This window comes from Patiria miniata, unplaced genomic scaffold, assembly GCF_015706575.1.
Source record: "Patiria miniata isolate m_02_andy unplaced genomic scaffold, ASM1570657v1 HiC_scaffold_18, whole genome shotgun sequence".
NCBI classification, from domain to species: Eukaryota; Metazoa; Echinodermata; class Asteroidea; order Valvatida; family Asterinidae; genus Patiria; species Patiria miniata.
In genome coordinates this window covers 12,758,054-12,777,775 of record NW_024037056.1, presented here as the reverse complement: position 1 = coordinate 12,777,775, position 19,722 = coordinate 12,758,054, and the positions used below count along the sequence as shown (strand labels likewise).

Sequence of the window (19,722 nt, the reverse complement as noted above, 5' to 3'; positions counted from 1 at the left end):
TCGAAAATATCCTGTTTTGAACCTTGATTTTGCTCGATGTTCACACAAGTGTTTGCATTTCACAATGTAGAACTATAGGCCCCTAAAGTTTCTTTTGAAGTAAATAACCACAACACGTGCAGGTCAGAAGTGGTCAAGGTACAAGCTGGATCACTGGTCGTTAACATGTTTCCACTTCAGGGTAGTGTTCACATTAGTAACTCAAATATGAAGCAAAGATCGGCATAATGAATAATACAAGTAAAGGTAGCAACACAATTGTCTAGCAACACAATTATCCATCCACTTTAGAGACTATACACTGTATTTACAGAACTCTATAGACCTACATGTACACACTGTATCGTACCTTCAAGGACTTGATATAGCAATGACATTAAAAATTGGGGCACTAAAACATCTAAGTGCTGCGGGAATGAGGTAGATGGTGTGGTAGTTCGGAAGATAGGTGACGGTATTGTGCCTTTGATGACACAAGCATGGATTTTGGCACACACAGTCAGAGCATAGACAAAGGACATACCGTATGTTCAGAGTATGTCATGAGAAGGAGATTTGGCTATATGGCCATCGCAGATTTGTCCTTTGATACAAATATAGGTCGAATAACAAGCAATGCCAGTCATTTTGAAAATTTTGAAAACTTCTTGTTATTCTACCTATATTTTTTCAAAGGACAAATGTGCGATGGCCCTATAGCCAAATATCTTTTCCCTCTGACTGAGTGCCAAATTCCATGCTTTTATCATCCAATGAACAATCCCATCACCAAACTGCCATACTAATTAGCATCATTAGCAGCCCTTAATAAGGTGGTGGATAAGAGAAACGTTCCACCGAAGCAAGTCAAGCAACATGCTCCTCTAGATCAAAACATCTCCTAAATTATTTTACAAAAATTAAACTTTTCCCTATTCCAATCACAGTCTAGACACAATACCAGTCTTCACATTCCTTTAGTGCCTAGAAGCTGATAGGTTCCAGTTTCAAGTATATCCGCTTGGCCAATTTCGATGGAACTCAGAAACTACCTCAGATTTTTTTTCCACATCAGATTTTGAAAAAATGAAGGCCAAGTGTGAAGCCTTGCTCCCAGCAACCGTCCACTTCCCCGGTAAACATCAACCCCCTTCAGCAAACACTTGGAGGACATTTGAAGCAAGGATACCGGGCAAAGTCCGAGTTGCACACAACGTTTTCTCTTTTCTATAATTTCTGACAAGTCCCTATTAAAAAAAAAACACCGTACACACAACACGAAGGCTGTTTAGGTGTGGAGGGCTCTTAGCGCGCACTCATTGCCAACTGCCACCATGGAAGGACAGCGATCCAACATGAGGTTCACAATATGTGAGCAAAGGTGTACGTAACACCTTTATTTCTCTGCCATATTTCCCTCCGGCACTTTTAATTCAATTTCAGGTGCGCTCCTGTGACCTCCTACTTAACTAAAAGCAAACAACCTGCGGTATAGATATGTAGTTACGCAACTGTATTCTTTATTAATTTTTCCTTTTTTTTCTACTAAGATATTTTATTTCATCAGTGCATCTGTCACTTATTGAGTGCATTTCCAAGTTCAATCCAGTGATAATATTGTAATTCCCTGTGGCTAGTAGCTAGGATGATCCTAGCGTTATGTGGCTAGATGCGCCATAGCCCAACCTGTGACTCAGTTATTTAAACTTTATAATACAAATATGAACTTCGAAATGGCAGCAAGTTGTGGTGATCCCTGTCAATAGCAATCTGCTTGTCAGAAACAGGAATGTGACTCAAATGAGTAATTCGTTTGATAAACACAATTTTCTAATTCACTTTTACCAGCAACTGATCAATAAACAACCGTTCTGCCCTCTACCAATAGTGAATCTGCAAGTATGTTTTTGGTAAGAACTTGATACCTGACAATTGGGTAACTGCATGGGTATCCCAGGCATTTAATTGTCACACTCAAATGCAGCCCTATTGCAATGTTTGTTTGGCGTAGATTGATTTTACTTTCAGTGGTGATAATTGTTTTCGGAAGAAAAACACGTACCCTTTCTTGAAAATAATCAAAAACAAACAAAATGAATGCATCTTTTTATTAAGGTTTTGAAAAAATATTAGCAAATTTTGTGCTACATATTGTGCATACAAATTGTGAAGAGTCAATAATAGTTGAACTTTATGAGAATTTTCTCCTCCAGCAAAATTCCACTTTAAGGAAAAAAATGTAGTATATCCAGACGCCACTTCAGCGATTAATACAAAGTAAACTATGGAGAGTTAAGATGTTTCTCAGTCCTAAATTCATATTGTCTTTTCAACATTTTGGCAATGATTTTTTTTTTCTATGATGAAAAAAAGTGGCGTCACTCAGGATGCAACATTCTTTCCTACTTCTTTTTTTTTTTTAGGGGGGTCATTACATTATTTTTACATTGTTTTAACTGAAATAATAGCAAATGAGAAAGATAAGTGTCTTTCATGCATTCAAGAAACAAATATTTAGCACCACCAATTGTTGTTCCAAGTTCCCCGTCGAAACTCCATGAGTCAAGACTCTTCCAATATCGGCCTTCGAGTTTGACAGTGAGACAGCGATCTACAATGTACAGTACATACCTGTACGTGTAGAATGCACCACACCGACCTACGCATCGCAAAATTCTGTCAGAACAATTTGGTAACTTACCCAAAAAATATTCCCTTTTCTTGCACTTCTCACCACAGTTCCTTAGAAACAGTACACTAAGCTTCGAAGTCCTATGGAAATAATGTCAGGGACAGACATATCACTGTGAGAAAATAGCGAAAACAGGAGAGAATTCTTGACAGCATATTTGTTGCCTACGTACTACGTATTTTATGCTCGTCAGAATTTTTGACCAATGTCAACAAACTCGCGCGCAAAACCTCGTGTTGATCGTCTGCGCCAGCTCGATGCGCCTTGTACATGTTGCGTCTTGTACATGTTGCGTGCAGATTTTTTTATCGAGGATATTATTTTGAGCTGAAAATATGAAAAATGAATTGAAAAGCTGGAAGAGGTTTATTTTTTATCCATTTTTATAAAGGTCAAAGGACACAACAAGGCTCAAATGTCATGAAAAGCCAATCTTTTTCGTCTCTTTTTTTTTCACCTCGAAAATCCAGATGAGGGCGCCCTGTAATCACTTAAGAGACGCAAGGAAAGACAGTAGGCGGAGCTAAGGGGGGGGGCTTGCGACCACTATTGGTTTTTTTTATTATTCTGAAAGCTTTCAAATAAAGCAGTATATCAATGTATTTCATGCTCATGCACCGAGATCCAGATTGGTCACGGAATACATCATTTTAACGCGGCTATATGGAATTTCATGTGGATTTGCGGCTGTGAAATGCGAATTAAAGCTCAGCCTGAGAGAGGGCGCTCTACTAAATTTACATGTGGTGTAAACTTAAAAAACTGCTCTGGAAAAAAAAACCTGCATGCTCTAGAAAAAAAACGCTCTCTCTCAAAAAAACAGAAAAACAACAAACAAACCACGCTGGTACTAACGGCCTTTCGTATTACGTTAATAATATTGAGTTCATTGCAACTTTTGAGGCTATAAACCCAACTTTTTTGGGGGGGGGGGGGGGGGGTTCTGGGGTTCGTGTTGGCCGGCGCGGCCCGCGGCCACGCGCGTATGAGCGTTCAAAAATATCCCGGCTGTCGTGGCTAACCCGTCTGCCTTTACCTGAGTCGATCCGGGTGAGGTACTCGAACGCAAACTTAAAGGGTGCACATCGGTAAATAGGCCTAAATCCATTCGCCGAGCTCGTGAATAAAAGTCATACCCTCTAAATATTTTATATTATTATAGAGAGTTCTGAGAGCCATAATATTGGGGAATTGTTGAGATATGCAATGAACCTTTGGCCCGGACTTGGGGCTTCCAATTCTGAGCATTTTGGATGCAATTGGGCTCGAAAGTGGCGCTATTTGGCCATGTTGTGGGAGCTCGGAGGGATCATTCAGCTTTGGGGGAAATAGGGGCCGTCTTCTTTGGGTGAGAATATTTCGAAAAGCCAATTGTCAACCCACCAAAAAATGAAAAGAAATTGAAAGATGACATATCGATCATCATTTTTCTGTGCAGCTTGAATACCTGTGAGAGTTCTGAGTATTTTTAAAAGAATTTTGAAGTATGCGCATTTAGCACTAGTGTCTATGGGTTTTTTTGGGGGGGGGGGGGGGGCAAGACACCACTGATGATGCAGGGCGCCCTCTATTGGTCAAGTGTGGCGCGCCTCCGATTTCCATGCCATATACATGATGTACATGTACATGATGTATACGGCGCATGCCTGCACGTCCATCAATCATTCATTGTGAAAGATTACAATTCCAAGGTAAACACAGGCGATACAGCCATGATACAGCAGTTTTTGGTTGTGTATAAATAGACGTGCAGACCCATAGAGCCTTGCTCTAGATCTGTGCATGACTTGTGAGAGTCGATCAGTGAGAGTTATTAAGATTGTCAAGCGTCTGACGTTGGCGTTCGGATCGGAAGTGCACTATTCTTCCAAGTATTTTTATATAGGCCTAGCTCCAACTTTCAAGGCCAGCATCAAGCACACTTGCTAATTGCTTCAGCTCATCAACAGGTACAGTAGCTTCCATAGAGAATATCAAGTGAAAAAGTAACAACAGTTCAGATTTCAACTTTTCAGGACATTTTGCATGCATCGGTATGTGGCGGAGGAATTAAGTCCAGAATTTGAGCCAATATGGGGCCGGGCTCTCGTTCCTTATCATGCTTTTCAATATTGCCAGCTATTTTGATGTCTTGCTGAGGTTAATAATTAATATGAACATGATGATAAAAAAAGGATTTTTGTTTTAAAATGGGATCCTTAACCAGTTTGCCCCGGGATTGTTTTGACAAGAACGGAAAGAGGCGCAGGATTATTTTTCCCTTGACCTCGAGTCAGGCGGGTTAAAGCCATCACCCTCGGGCAGCACGCTCATATTTCCTGCCTCGATCGCCGAAAAATGTCACACCGATGGTACATGGAACACGCTTTCGGTGAATTTTGAACACCATACTTTCGGTCAATTTTCGGGGACAGACGGACAGACCAAACACCAAGTGACATGTAGACACTCCTGCAAGAGTTTAAACACTTAACTTAATTTTTAAAAAGCCAAAAATTCACAGTGCATGTTCAGTGGGAGTGCTGGATATAGAGTGAAAAAAAGTCAGGCACCTGTTCGCGGTCAAATAAACACAGCCATAATTAGATACAGGGTCCTGAACTACAAAACAAATTCACTTTTACCAAGAAATCGCACACCATAAACTTTCCCTTAATTTTTCTGCTCCTCATTTACACGCACCAGCAGCAAAGATCCTAACGCCGCGCACCATCAACTATGGGTCTCCTGAGTCTCGGCAAGCCTCTGTCGTGGGAAGAAATCAAGGCCAACGGTTACGACGAACACATCCGTCGCCATGGACTCATCCAGTTTGTCAGTCTTTACAACAAGCTGAAAGACCGGCCATGTGACGTGCTCAAATGGGGGGACGAGGTAGGTAGTAAAATTAAGACCTTTTGTAAATCCCTGCGGTTTTTGTTTTGGGGTGGGGGTTAACTATAATTGTACCACAAGTTCAATACATTTTGTAACTAATGCGTGTCCGTCCAACTGGGGCACCTGAAAATGGGAACATAGCGCCCTCACTGTTCACGCAGGGAGATCATCGTGTTGTTTGTTAATGCGTCCTACGCATTCTTTCAGGTTGAGTACATGCTGGTCAAGTTGGATCATGAGAACAAGTCGGCTAAGCTTTTACTCAAAGCAGAAGAGATTCTCCCCACGCTGCAAGAACAGGAAGAGAACAATCCAAAGTCAGTATAAACAGGGTTCGACCTTAACTTGTATTTTTATACTTGGGTCAATATTGGTCAAGACCCCCATTGGTTTGTTAAAAGTATGCCGGGGAATGGAAGGAAGTTTTGACTGTTTGTGACCTTTTAAATAGCAGGACGGTTAAAACCTCATGTACATGTACATGTACGGAGCAGTCCAGCTTGAAATTAAAAAACCCATCATTATTAATTTGTTTGATTGTTATTTTCAGGGGCGATTTGAAAACTCTCTGGCGGCCCGAGTACGCAGCCTACATGGTGGAAGGCACACCGGGCAAGCCTTACGGGGGATTAATGGCACATCTCAACACCGTAGAAGCTAATATGAAATTCAGGTCAGTTCAGCCACTATGGCCAAGTTCGGGCAAGGACCATTAGTCGACTAGTGGTTGATTTGTGACGTACCTTACGCCTGCGCACTGATAGCAACGTGCGAACGTCTCTAGTCAAACGCTGGTCAAAATGTCATCGCAAAACTTCTGGATCCTGGCTCTCTGCTAGCGTTATGGATGCGCGCGGCTATTGGTTACCAGCGAAGCAACCAACCCCAGTAGGCTGGTTCCAAATAGTCGAGTAGCGTAGTCAACCACCGTCGACTAGACAGAGTTCGGGCAAACGTTAGTTAACCATTGGTCAACTATAGTCCTTGCGCGAACTTGGCCTTTATTTCCAACCTTGTGCAAATAGTAAGCCCTGGATAGTAAATTTCTTCCTGTATCCTGATTCGATACCGCAATTGGCTAGTAATGGATTTATATCGTGTAGTTGGTGTTGTTATTTCCAACGTGCATTACATGTTTTCACGATCATTGTAATTATAGCGTCCACGCCTTCTGAAATACAAATGTATACTCCTTTCCTTTCCAAATTACTTATATTAATTAATGTAAAATGTGATACTGCACATTGGCGGGATAAGATTGTAACATTTTAACATTTTCGTAACTCACGGCACGCCGAATTGATTCTGTTTTTATCCCAGACACCCCTTACAAAAACAAACGCTAATGTAACACACAGGCAGGCACCAGACTATTCCTCATTTGCATGCATGTTCAAAAATTTTGCACGTGCAAATGATCCAATACCAGGGTAAGAGAGCAGGTAGTGGTGGGCGCGTACTGCTCGACACCCTGGGGACGAGGTTGGGACTGGAGGGATACATTTACTTTATGTTTCTAGTATATTCTTTCCAAAAAATGAAAATATCCCCCTCCTATTGTGAAAGCACATGCGCAGAATCATCTTTTTATTGATAAAAGGACCCTTCCATCACCATTTTGCAAAATTTTGCTGTTGATTGTGTACATCGTGCTACACAGCGCTCCAATGGGAGAAAAGGTCAACAAACTTTTGTACATGTTGCCATTATGCACTATGACACAATGACTCGGCAGAATTTTTTTTGCTTGCGGGCATGCGTGCTTAAATTCATACTATTTTCTATAAATAACAATGACTGTCATATCAGAGGCTTAGGCCAAAAAAAAATAATAATCGGTCTCTGGTCAGACCGAAGTTCCGGAATTGATGCGGCGACGCGGGTTTTTTTTGGGGGGTGGCTTTTTTTCTTTTTTTTTCAAGCTTGAATTGTACAGACAAGGTGGGTACTATTTTGCTTTTTGTGTCCCCATTATACATTGGTGTCCTCCATAATTTGCCTTGGTGCCCTTTATCATTTGCCTTGGTGCAATTTCCCCATTCCTTGGTGCTCCTTGGTACAAAAATTTGAGGAGGTGCGGCAATAGAGGGCGCTGTTGTAGCTTCCGTGTTAATTTGAAGAAAAAAAAAAGGTTGACACGCATGATTAAAATCGACGCGCGCGCTGACCAGAGACCGACCCTTTTTTTTTTTTGGCCTTACATTCGGAAGTTTTTCTAGATAATATTCGTTACAGGATATACATGTATAATTGGCGTGAGTCCAGTTTGGGCTTTCGAACCAGTACACGTAGGTCTGCAATACCTCCTTTAGTAATTCAGTGCGCCTGTATATGTACAGTTCCTGTGCTACATGTATTTCGACTTTGAGCCCGAAAAATAGATCACGTTTTGTTTTTGAAATTGCTATTTTCCCAGCAATATTATACTTGTAAAAGTATCCACTTTTAACCCTCCTGCTATCTGAACAGTCACAGACAGTAAAAAAAAAATCAATCCTGTTCCCCTACCATGCTTTTAAACAGACTAGTCACCAACAGTCAGATCGTATTTTATGCAATCACTGTGAATATAAATTCAGTCAGCAGACAAACAGTTTTTGAGCTTTTCAATTTAACAGCGCAGTATTACTCGTATTAGTTTCATAACGCCCAGATGTGTTTGAAATTGGTACTCTTTGTTTTAAGAAACAATTTTGAAACAAGATGCCTGTTTTTTATACACAATATACATACATAGGATCTAAGTGTACACGAGAAATATTTTCCTTGTTGATGTTGAAATTTGCCATTCATTTTCCAGGAGGCAAGAAGTGGAAAAGCTACTGGACACAGCTAAAGGGGAGACAGCCCTCAGCTTGACTGCATTCCCCAGGTAAAGTAACAGCCAATTTATGTTGCCCTTAGGCATGTCAGGCCACATATGTAAAGAATATCTCGCAATACTTGGTGGGATTCTCCCATTCACCATGTCGTGAATTTTTGCCGTATTGAACGAGATATGTTGGGTGCTGGTTTATTGAACGACACAGTACAGCATAAAAATTTGCATTTTTTGGAAAATCCCCTGCTTTGAAAAATCATCAGACCATTAAATTCTCCCAACCCTCACACTTAATGATAATACGCTATGGTACTTCATATGTCATATGTACATGCAATTTTTTGGCTTTCACAAGGCAATACATGTACAGTGTTTTCTTAAAACCGCCATAATTGTTTGAAAAATAAAATGTAAAAATTAGATCATGGACAACAGGTTAATTCTCAAAGTATGTATTTAAAGTTGCACAGTCGGCCAGATTTTGTCCGAATTTAAAAAAATCTGCTGGTTACCAGCCACGAGCAGTAAACATTGCATGGCATTTTGGCTGGTAACCGGTTGTTGCTGAGCAACTGTGTTCTGTGCTGAGTGACTTTTGCAGAGCCATGGAATTGGCTGCAGTGCAATTATTATTTATAATCTGATTTATCAAAAGAACAACTTTTTCTTTTCAGACTGGGATGTCCCAGTTTTTCCACACCGTCGTACAAGCCCAACCCTAGCGACGAAGGCGTCTCCAAGTCACTATTCATTCCCGACGAAGTGATTTACCCAGGACATCCGCGGTTCAGGTCAGAAATTACAAAAGATCAATTTAAAGTTATCCAATTCATTATTCAAACTTTTCACTTGTAAACAAGGATGTATGGAGAATTAATGTTTGGAACGATTCATCCTTAGCTAACCCTAACCCCCTAGGACCTTTTTGCTTAGAACCATCCTCAATCCTCCAAAATCCTCCAAAATTTTGCAACTCCGCCTAAATTTTTCAAAATTGTCAGACAGTCCTGCCTCAAAATGCATTCATCGTCAATCCTCCAAAATCCTCCTCATCCCAAAATTTGCACTCGTGTTTAAATGAAGGATAACCAACGCCAAATCCTTCAAAATCATCAGACAGTCCTGCCACAAAGTGCATTCATCCTCAATCCTCCAAAATCCTCTTGTGCATCAATCACCATTCATCCTCAATCCTCCAAAATCCTCATGTGCTTCAATCACCATTCATCCTCAATCCTCCAAAATCCTCATTTGATTCAATCACCATTCATCCTCAATCCTCTAGAATCCTCCAAAACTGCCAGGAGGATTTTGGAGGAGTGAGGTGGGTTAGGGTTAAATGTTGGAATGTTGGCACCATATTCCCAGGTTGATCGTAGTTTACTTTCTCCCAACTGCAGGAGCTTGACAAAGAATATACGGAAGAGACGAGGCGAGAAAGTAGCTATCAACATTCCAAGTAGGTGGCCTGTCCTAGATTCTCCCCACCTCCCCGATTGTTGTATACAAACGTTTCATTGGAGTGGACATTAGTTATCTCACGAGCATGAGTGGAGCAAGGAAAAATGTAGCGCATCTGTGTCCCAAGAGGCCAAAGGCTGACGCACTACAGTTTTTGTGTTGTATGAGATCGAGTAGTATAACAATTTTATTGTCATGCAAACTTGACTCACAGTAAAAATGGAACGCACACACTGTACACGAACTTGTCAAAGGTTATCCTATTATACATGCGTGCAGCAGGAATGGCGTGTGCATCTTAGAATAGCGCGATACGTGGAGTGCGATATGGACATGCGATATGCAATTAGGTTACATTTGTTGCTCGTGGTCTAATTAGTAAACATACCAAAATTCCTGGAAAAAGGACAAGGGAATATTGGGTTAGGGCACATTTAAGTTTGAAAAATTGCACAAGTCTATGGGGATGTCTTCCAAATGTCCAATCCAGGGTAATTATTATTATTATTATTCTTCGTAGTTTTCAAAGACAAGAACACTCCGACTCCCTTCGTAGAGGAGTTCGTAAACGACCACGATGGTGAGGGCGCTAGAGCAGCCAAGCCGGACCATGTGTACATGGACTGCATGGGGTTTGGCATGGGCAACAGCTGTCTTCAGATGACATTCCAAGCGTGCCATATCAATGAGGCGCGACACCTGTACGATCAGCTTACGCCACTGTGCCCGATAATTGTAAGTGCCGACAGTGTGGATTTGTTTTCATGAAATAATTACAACAATGCGTATTGATAAAGCGAACAGTATACAGTGAACCGCCGCTATAACAAACACGATGGGGTCTACAGAAAGTGTTTGCTATAGTGGTTGTTCGTTATAGTGATTGTGCATTATAATAGAATACACTATTTCGGGAGCCTGTGGGGAAGTTCGTTATGACAAAATTTTCGTTGTAGTGCTGTTCGTTATTGCGGCGTTTCACTGTACGTATCCACCAATATTCGTGCTCAAGCAACTGAACTGTTCAGGTTTTTCAGAAAAGCCAAACACCACGAATACTGATTTGCAAGAGTCATTTTCAACAGTATTTGTACGATATATTTTGCCGAAACCTCATCGTTTTAATATTCCGGGGTGTGCACTGGAGCATAAATTGTACAAAATAGGCCGTGCACAATGGCCAATTCAAGATCAACACACAGTCCGCCTCCTCAGACTTCACGGACTTTGTGTGTGTATACAAAAGGCACGAGGGATTAGCGTGTTGAGACGTCACCCGGAGGCGAGTCGAGGCAATCTTGACGTCTAAACCCGTCAGCTGTGCCTGTGTATAAAAACAGCCAGTGCGTGTTATCACGGCCTCCAACGCGAACTGGTTAAAACATGTAGAGGATTGTATTCATGTATGTACAAAAAGGTTCATACTTTCGAAACGGACCAATTATGCAATAAAGCTCATCATTGGAAGAAAAAAAAGATACTCTTAAAAAATATCTGAACCTTTTTTTGGTCGTATTCAGTTGGCATTGAGTGCAGCTTCCCCTATCTACAAGGGTTACCTCACGGACCACGACTGTCGATGGAATGTCATTGCAGGTTCGGTAGATGACAGAACACCAGAAGAGAGGAACTTAGAGGTATTATAACATGTAACCCTCCTGCTATCTGAACAGTCACAGACAGTCAAACAAAAAATCCATCTTTTCCCCTTGCTATGTCTTATACATAGGCTAGTCAACAACAGCCAGATCATATTTTAAGCAAGCACTCTGACTAGTCAAATTCAGTCAACAGACAAAAGCAGACAAGTGGTAGGCACAGCTGGCTTATCAATCACCTACAGTCAAAGCATAGCTGTGTCAAGTTACATAAACAGTCACAGCCAGTCAGTCCTGCTTTATGTAGGCTGGGAGCTCTTAACTGTTGAAAATAGTCGCTTGATTTGTTTTGACTGCAAGGACAACTTGGCACAGAATGTATGTTTTCATAGGAGAGTCAAATATAATTATTTGCTTAATCGCAAGGCAATATTTGAAACAGAACACTCTTGAGAGCTTACAATAGCTCTCGTGACTCGGCCTACGTCCAGGTTCCGGAAAGTCAGCGTGGCCATTGTAGTAGGCAGAGATCAGAAAGCGCCGTGTCCAGTATATAATAGGCAAGCCTTCAAAGCTGTGGACTGGATGGCAAAAAAAATTGGATGGTCACGTGGTACTTCGACATCATACAATCGAAATTGAAACAAGCATCTGAAAACTGTTCTACTTTTTTTCTTTGCAGCCATTAAAGAACAACAAGTTTGTTATCCCCAAGTCGCGCTACGACTCCATCGACAGCTACCTGTCGCCCAACGGGGAGCGATACAGCGACATTGACCTGGTACTGGATGAGAGAGATTGCCAGGAGCTCATGGATAAAGGTACAACACCAATTAGTCCCTGTGCTCCCACCCCCCCCCCAGCTCCCTGCCTGTTTAATACTACCTGTACTGCCCCAAACCGCCCTGCCTGTTACTCCCTGTACTGCCCCAAACTACCGTGCCTGTTACTCCCTGTACTGCCCCAAGCCACCCTGCCTGTTACTCCCTGTACTGCCCCAAGCCACCCTGCCTGTTACTCCCTGTACTGCCCCAAGCCACCCTGCCTGTTACTCCCTGTACTGCCTCAAACCACCCTGCCTGTTACTCCCTGTACTGCCCCAAACCACCCTGCCTGTTACTCCCTGTACTGCCCCAAACCACCCTGCCTGTTACTCCCTGTACTGCCCCAAACCACCCTGCCTGTTACTCCCTGTACTGCCCCAAACCACCCTGCCTGTTACTCCCTGTACTGCCCTAAACCACCCTGCCTGTAACCCTCTATACTGCCTCAAACCATCCTGTCTGTTACTCCCTGTACTGCCCCAAACAGCCCTGCCTGTTACTCTGTACACCCCCCAAAGCTGCCTACCTGTTACTACCTGTACCGCCCCAAATAAAACTATACCACCGGGGAAATAATAGCCACTTGTCGCTCTTTTGCTGACATTTTTGAACAACGGCGTTTGGTACGTGTTGTACACAAGGAGCCGAGGACGATGTTTGGTATAGCCAAATGCTCGGTATAGCCAAACGTTCGGTATAGCGGTGTTCGGTATAGCGACGCTCCACTTGTACATAATTTGTCCCATGTAGTACCCTAGATCATGTTATCTTGTTGTCGTTATCATTAGGTATTGATCGTCAGTTGGCTCGGCACATAGCCCATCTCTTCATCCGGGATCCCGTGTCCGTCTTCGCTGAGATGATTGACCAGGATGACTCTAAGGACTCGGATCACTTTGAGGTACGCCACCAAACATCATCCCAAACTGTGCTTTGTAAAACCGCTTTGTTACGAAATGTGTAAATTAAAAAAAAAACCAAGCTGATGCTCAGGTAGTTTATGGGTGTCCAGCAAGAGAAGTTTTCCTCCATGGTAACATCTTCTATAAAAAAAAATAGAGCTTCTCAGATACAAAGCTAATGAAAAGGTTAATAAATAATTTCAAAAGAGCTAATAAATAATTCTTTAGAAGAAAGCAGCTTGTTGACTTTCAAAAGTTTCTCTCTTTTTCTGCTGCCTGCTTTGATTTCTGATAATTTGAAGTACATAACGTTCCTAAAGTCCTCACTAGTAGATCACAAACGCTATCTTATCTGAAGTCCAGTGACCAGGAATTAAAATCTACTTTGCACCATACAAGTGATTTGACTCGTGAGTACAAGTCTTTGACTGCTACATTTCAGAACATTCAGTCCACCAACTGGCAGACGATGAGGTTCAAGCCGCCACCGGTCAACTCCAACATCGGCTGGAGGGTGGAATTCCGACCGATTGAGGTCCAGCTGACAGACTTTGAGAACGCAGCCTTTGTGGTCTTTGTAGTTCTGCTGACCCGCACGATACTGACCTTCAAGCTGAACTTGCTGATGCAGTTATCAAAGGTGATTGCTTTGGGGCGCTACCACAGTGTTGTACCCGAGTCTTCACAAGTCCTAGTCCTCACAAGGCCTTACAAGTCACCACAAGTCCTCAAATGTCAATCAAACGTCCTCACAAGTCCTCACATTTCCTCACAAATTCTCGCAAATCCTTACAAGTCATCACAAGTCCACACAAGTCCCCAAATGTCAATCAGAAGTCCTCACATGTCCATTACAAGTCCTCACAAGCCCTCATAAGTCCACACAAGTCATAAGTCCTGACACGTCCAGTGTTGTACTTGAGTCCTCACAAGACCTAGTCCTCACAAGTCTTAGTCCTCATAAATCATTACAAGTCATCACAAGTCCGCACACGTCCACACAAGTCCTCAAATGTCAATCAGAAGTCCTCACATATCCATTACAAGTCCCCACAAGCCCTCATAAGTCCACACAAGTCATAAGTCCTGACATGTCCAGTGTTGTACTTGAGTCCTCACAAGTCTTAGTCCTCACAAATCCTCACAAGTCATCACAAGTCCTCAAATGTCAATCAGAAGTCCTCACAAATCCATCAAGTCCTTCACAAGTCCCCACAAGTCCTCAAACGTCCCAAGTCCCCACAAGTCAACCCAAGTCATCACAAGTCCTCACAAGTCCATCACAAGTTCTCACAAGTCCTTCACAAGGCCTCACAAGTCCTCAAAAGTCCCCACAAGTCCCACAAGTCATCACAAGTCCTCAAAAGTCCCCACAAGTCCCACAAGTCCTTACAAGTCCTCCAAAGTCCTCAAAGTCCCCACAAGTCATCAGAAGTCCTCACAAGTCCTCACATGTAGTTTATGATTTCTTCTTGCTTTAGGTGGACCTCAACATGCAGCAAGCACAGAAACGCAATGCTATCCTCAACTCCAAGTTTTACTTCCGTAAAGACCTACAATCTTGTAAGTAAAACATCCCTTTTCAAATTCTTTTCCGAGTCAGTTGTCTGAAAGATGTATACTTGTATTTGTTTCAGCCCAAAAACTGTATGAACAAAATTTGTGATGATTCACAGAAATTGTCTATGCTCTCTGAACTTTGACCTTTTGCCACAAGGTGCCTGCGACTGCCCAATTGAGAACGAGCAATGCCTTATGAGCATCAACACCATCATCAACGGAGGTCCGCTGGGGGACGGCCAGGGGGACTTCCCCGGCCTGATCCCCCTTATCAACCAGTACCTGGCAAGTGTGGAAACAGACCTGGATACGAGGTGTACCATCATGTGTTACCTGAAGCTCATCTCGGATAGGGCGTCCGGTGAGTGGGCGTGGTCAGACACTGAAAGGGGGGGGGGGGGGAATATTAGGGAACTGAAGTGAAAGACCATGGCACATTTCAGATCATTGAATATTATCCAAGTACCCCCTCACCGGCAAAGAAAGTACAGTTGGGGGTGACTGACCGACGCCATCTTGCCTGGCTGCAATTTTGCCGCGACGCGCGACCGTACCACTGCGTGTACATAGTTCAAATCCCCTGGTGTACATGCGACACACACAATTTGGAATGGTGCGCGTCAACCAGCTAAATGTCCCGCCCATGGGACATTGTTGCTAGCTAAAAGGGCGCCCTCTTTTGTTGGCGCACGGAGCCCATAGGAAGTCAAAACCTATTTTTTTATTCATTGGGACTTAGCCATCACTTATGCATGTTATTTCAAGTCCATTTATAGAAACTAATATGATAAAAAAAGAAATTAGCTAACATCGGACATCGGCTAACATGAACATTATTTTATTCTTGTCATATTCTGAAATCTGTGCAGGTCTGTAGAGAAACAAACTTTTTTTATTAAATCAAAAACTTGGCACGTCATACCAGCCCCTGTGAAAAATTAAAGGATTCTTCACCATTTATGCGAGTATTTCTTTTGGGTGTACTGACAATATGGCGAGGCACTGTTTAGCCTTGGCGGAGGTTTGCGCTCTCTGAGTGCTTTCTAGTTGTTTATGTTTTCGGTTGTTGTTTTTTTTCTAGGAAAACTTCAGACATTGGCCGCTTGGATACGGGATTTCGTCGACAGTCACCCAGAGTACAAACACGACTCCGTCGTCACAGACAGAATCAACTACGACCTGGTCACGGCCTGCGACCAAATCACGAAGGGTCAGATGACGGCCCCTGAGCTGTTCCACTGCACGGAGTCCAAATCCTCCAATGACATCCCCAACTCGGTCAAGGTTGCCCAGGAGATTGTGTAGCGCCCTCGCTTGGCAGGCTGGATGAGCAGTAGCGCCCTCTAGTGATCAGTTACAACCACTGCCTTGTGGAAGGGCATTGGTGACTGTTTAACTCTCAAAATTGTGCGAAGGAAATGCAGAGGATTGTGGGTAATTACCGCCATGATCTAGCATTTACATTCGGTATGCTGAGGGAATTGTTGACCCAGGGTTACGTGTGATAAACAAAATCTGTCCAATGAGAGTTCACAGAAAAATAGATATCACCAGGGCCTTTAACCTATTAGCATGTGGGTTCAATTTCATAGCGCTGCTAAGCACACAATTTTCTGTTAACAGAACCTTTGACTATTTCATGGAGACCGTGACCAGTAAGCAGTGAGCTTACAAAAAGCACGCTTACCTCAGAGGAAAAATGTGACCTGCCATATCATAATGAGGAATAACCCCCACCTGTGACTTTTCAAGTTATACACATGATGTTAAAGCACAAATCATTGGCTTTCCAATGATACCAAATTTAATTCTGTAGCATAATTCATTTCAAATATACGCTGCAGGAACTTCAACAGTGTCCCGCCAAACTTCGCCGACCTCATTTTGAGAAACGGCTTTGAAAAAAAAAGTACCATTTTTAGGCAGCTAACATTGTTTTTTCCAGATTTTCCACTTTCTGTGTTATTTTTTTCCCAGCAAAAATCTGTAGTGTGAATCTTGGATACCTTGGCTACTCAAAAATACAACAAAAAAATTCAAAATCGATTTGGAAAAGATTTTTCTAATATTTCCGAATTCAGGCGTCGATTTCTGAAAACAAGGTTTTGGGGGACATTCCTCATTTGCCACAGTAGGTTACGCTTGCTTAAATAGAAATCTCCATAGGCACGCACCCGTTAGCACATCCACGCCTTGAAATAGTGCTTAAGCTTAGCACAATTTTCTGCTATAGTAAGCACAACTTTCTTGCTAACTGTTAAGCAGCGCTATGAAATTTGGCCATATACATTCTGTTACAATGTATTTACTTCTTAAAATGGGGTGGTTTGGGGCGGTTTGGGGCAGTATGTGACTATTTGGTTAATAGGGCCTTGGGCGCAAACAAAAACTTGGGAAAAATTTTATCAAGCACGTACGAATAACAGGGTATTCTATTTCCATAATCCAGACATTTTATATATACATGTTAAACAATATATCCCTGTAAGAAATGTAGATGAAAATTTAGGGGGGAAAATGGAAAAAAATTATTAATTGACAAAAATTATGTTCGTAATCTATAAATTTGTGAAAGTTAGAAAACTATCTCTGATTATGATAGAATGTATATTGGTTATTTTTATTCTCGCAGTGTAAGATCTTGTAATTTTAATTTCTAAGAGTCACGGCATATTTTTATGAAATGTATCTTATGATAGTGCCTTTAAACAAATTCTTGTTTATGAAAGTGCCAATGTCTGTCACTTCAAACTCAGTGTCCTGGGAAAATTTTTGTCTAAAATCACCTTTTCCTAAAGTTGGCTAGTCTTATTCCAAGTCTGGAATTTTCTTTTGTGTTGCAGCCGGTCACGAGCCAATCCCAGGCCGCGATTTATTTTTCCATACCACATGCTCGCTACTATATATAGAGTTATGCTGGAGGGCCCTATATATGTGCCATATATGGTATAATGTTTAAAACTACCATATCGATTGAGTCACTGCTGTAGTGTCATGGATATTACATTGGATTACAAATCCGATGGTGTGAGTTCAATTCCCATCGGATGCTTTTTTAATTTCTTCGTCTTTACTTCTTCTTTTTTCTCTAAAAAAGGTTTGTTAGTCATTTGGAACATTTTTTTTACCAATATGTGGTTTGGAAGACTTTTATTCAAGGGAAAATAAAGTCCGAGAACCTGACTTGCAACTCAACGTACTTCGAAATACGCCCATAACGAATGTATGTGTACGGAAAAAAATATCGCTCCCTGGCCGGCCAGCACAGTCGAGCTGCAGTAAGGGATAGAGGGCGCTCTCAACAACACAAATCAAGTCTAGTCTTGGGCACTTTGGCGGTGCAACCCATGAAAATTTGAGCATACCTCATGCGCGCTGTATTCAAGCTAATGTGTCAATTCGGGGTGTGCTCGGAATCGCTTCGGGTCGGGGTGCCAACGTTCCCGAGACTGGATTTGATTATACTTGTTGATAGCGCCCTCTCGTGTGTTGCTGCGGGTTGCTTGTCCCCATTTTTATTACTATCAATATTTCATGAATGAGTAGCGTTGATTTAAAAACAGTCATTTAATAATTATTAAAATGTCATTTAATAATTATTATTATTTAAACTTTATTATTGACACTTATTTTGGAGGGCATTGCACCCCACCATTTTCCCTGATGAGTTAATACATATACATATATAATACATATATATATATTAGGTTTAGATAATAAATATATTTCTACGTCATACATATGGATACCAACCATACTGGAATCTGTATCCTTGTGGAGACATTTCTTTGTTCTCGTGTACTAAAGTTTTTGAGTTTGAAAGTGTAGTTTCAAAATGCTCTTATTTTAACCAGAATTAATTTCCTTGAGTGAAATTTGGACTAAATATCCCTTTTCTAAAACTCTTCCATTTGCGACAAATCAACCAACCTTGGAAATTCCTAGTTTTTGAGTAAAATCCATATATCTATTTCGTGAAAACCTTGTGGAGACGTATTCATCTATGAGAAATTGCCCTGTGGAGACCTACAATGTTTTGTTCCCTATTGTACACAGTCTCCAGAGGGCACGGTGTATCAGATCATGCTTATTTAATTTCATTGTATAACTCTGAATTTTAATGATGACAATTCAAGTTTATTGTATTGATCCAGATTAGTTATGAAGACTGTGACTACCCCACCCTTCCCCCTTTAACACATAAGGTCTATCCATAAGTCCTAAAAAAAACGAAAAATAGAATTTAAAAAAAGTTGATTTGCTTTTTTGTTTTCTGTAATTTAATCTTTCACCAGCAGATTTTACTTTGTTCTGTTTTCTGGTCTCATCAGTGAGAAATCTTAATTTTTATTAACCTGTAGAATTTGATGGAAGTAAAATTTTTATATCTTAAGATGAAATTACATGTACATTATGTTGATAACATGATGAGCAACTGAAAACCAAATAATTTTTTTCATTTGTATTTTATTGTTATTTGTTGTTTTGTTCTTTTTGTTGCAAGGTAGGTAGTTTGCTATTTCTATTTAATGTAGTTTTCTTGGGGGGGGGGGGGGGGACGTGTACATGGTTTCTTAATTATGGGGTAGAAAACACAATGGAACAATAGGCCCCATAAGGAAGTCTTTAGAATTCTATCTTCCCCATAAGGGAAATGCTATGGAGTTTAAGATTTCAATAGGAACAAAGGAGAACAATAGAAGGGAAACAAAGGTCTTCCCCATAAGTGTACATGCGTCTATACAATACTCTCTTGTTTTACTATACTCTCGAGGACAATGCTTTGTGTTTCCCTTTGTTTCTGTAATATAACACTCTCCCATAGACTAAGCACACAAACTGACTACAGAGAACCATTTCCAACAAAAGACCCAACTCCCGAGGACTGAAAGGATCTGTTGTTCTCCCTTTGTGTGTCTGTCCTCGGGGGTTATGTAGAACAAGTATAGACATGCCCACACACACACACAGAAGTTTGTATTTGCCTGCAATTGGGGACCCCCGTTGC

General features: G+C 41.5%; 1 protein-coding gene across 1 annotated transcript; it reads left to right on the top strand.

Moving 5' to 3' along the window:
* The first annotated feature begins 4,284 nt into the window (after positions 1-4,284).
* On the top strand, positions 4,285-16,469 carry LOC119724663 (glutamate--cysteine ligase catalytic subunit-like). Its single transcript, XM_038195817.1, has 15 exons — positions 4,285-4,620; positions 5,360-5,545; positions 5,756-5,865; positions 6,099-6,221; positions 8,349-8,420; positions 9,044-9,160; positions 9,770-9,828; positions 10,351-10,565; positions 11,351-11,467; positions 12,111-12,249; positions 13,041-13,153; positions 13,597-13,794; positions 14,636-14,717; positions 14,872-15,075; positions 15,796-16,469. The coding sequence occupies exons 2-15, from the start codon at positions 5,390-5,392 to the stop codon at positions 16,017-16,019; spliced, it is 1,929 nt and encodes a 642-aa protein (XP_038051745.1). The 5' UTR covers positions 4,285-4,620; positions 5,360-5,389; the 3' UTR covers positions 16,020-16,469.
* Positions 16,470-19,722: the final 3,253 nt, after the last annotated feature.

Excerpts from the sequence above, each read along its gene's own strand:
- LOC119724663 (XM_038195817.1), top strand. The coding sequence starts at position 5,390 with ATGGGTCTCCTGAGTCTCGGCAAGCCTCTGTCGTGGGAAGAAATCAAG. Across the intron at positions 5,546-5,755 it reads TGCTCAAATGGGGGGACGAG|GTTGAGTACATGCTGGTCAA; the intron begins GTAGGTAGTAAA and ends GCATTCTTTCAG. Across the intron at positions 9,829-10,350 it reads AGTAGCTATCAACATTCCAA|TTTTCAAAGACAAGAACACT; the intron begins GTAGGTGGCCTG and ends TATTCTTCGTAG.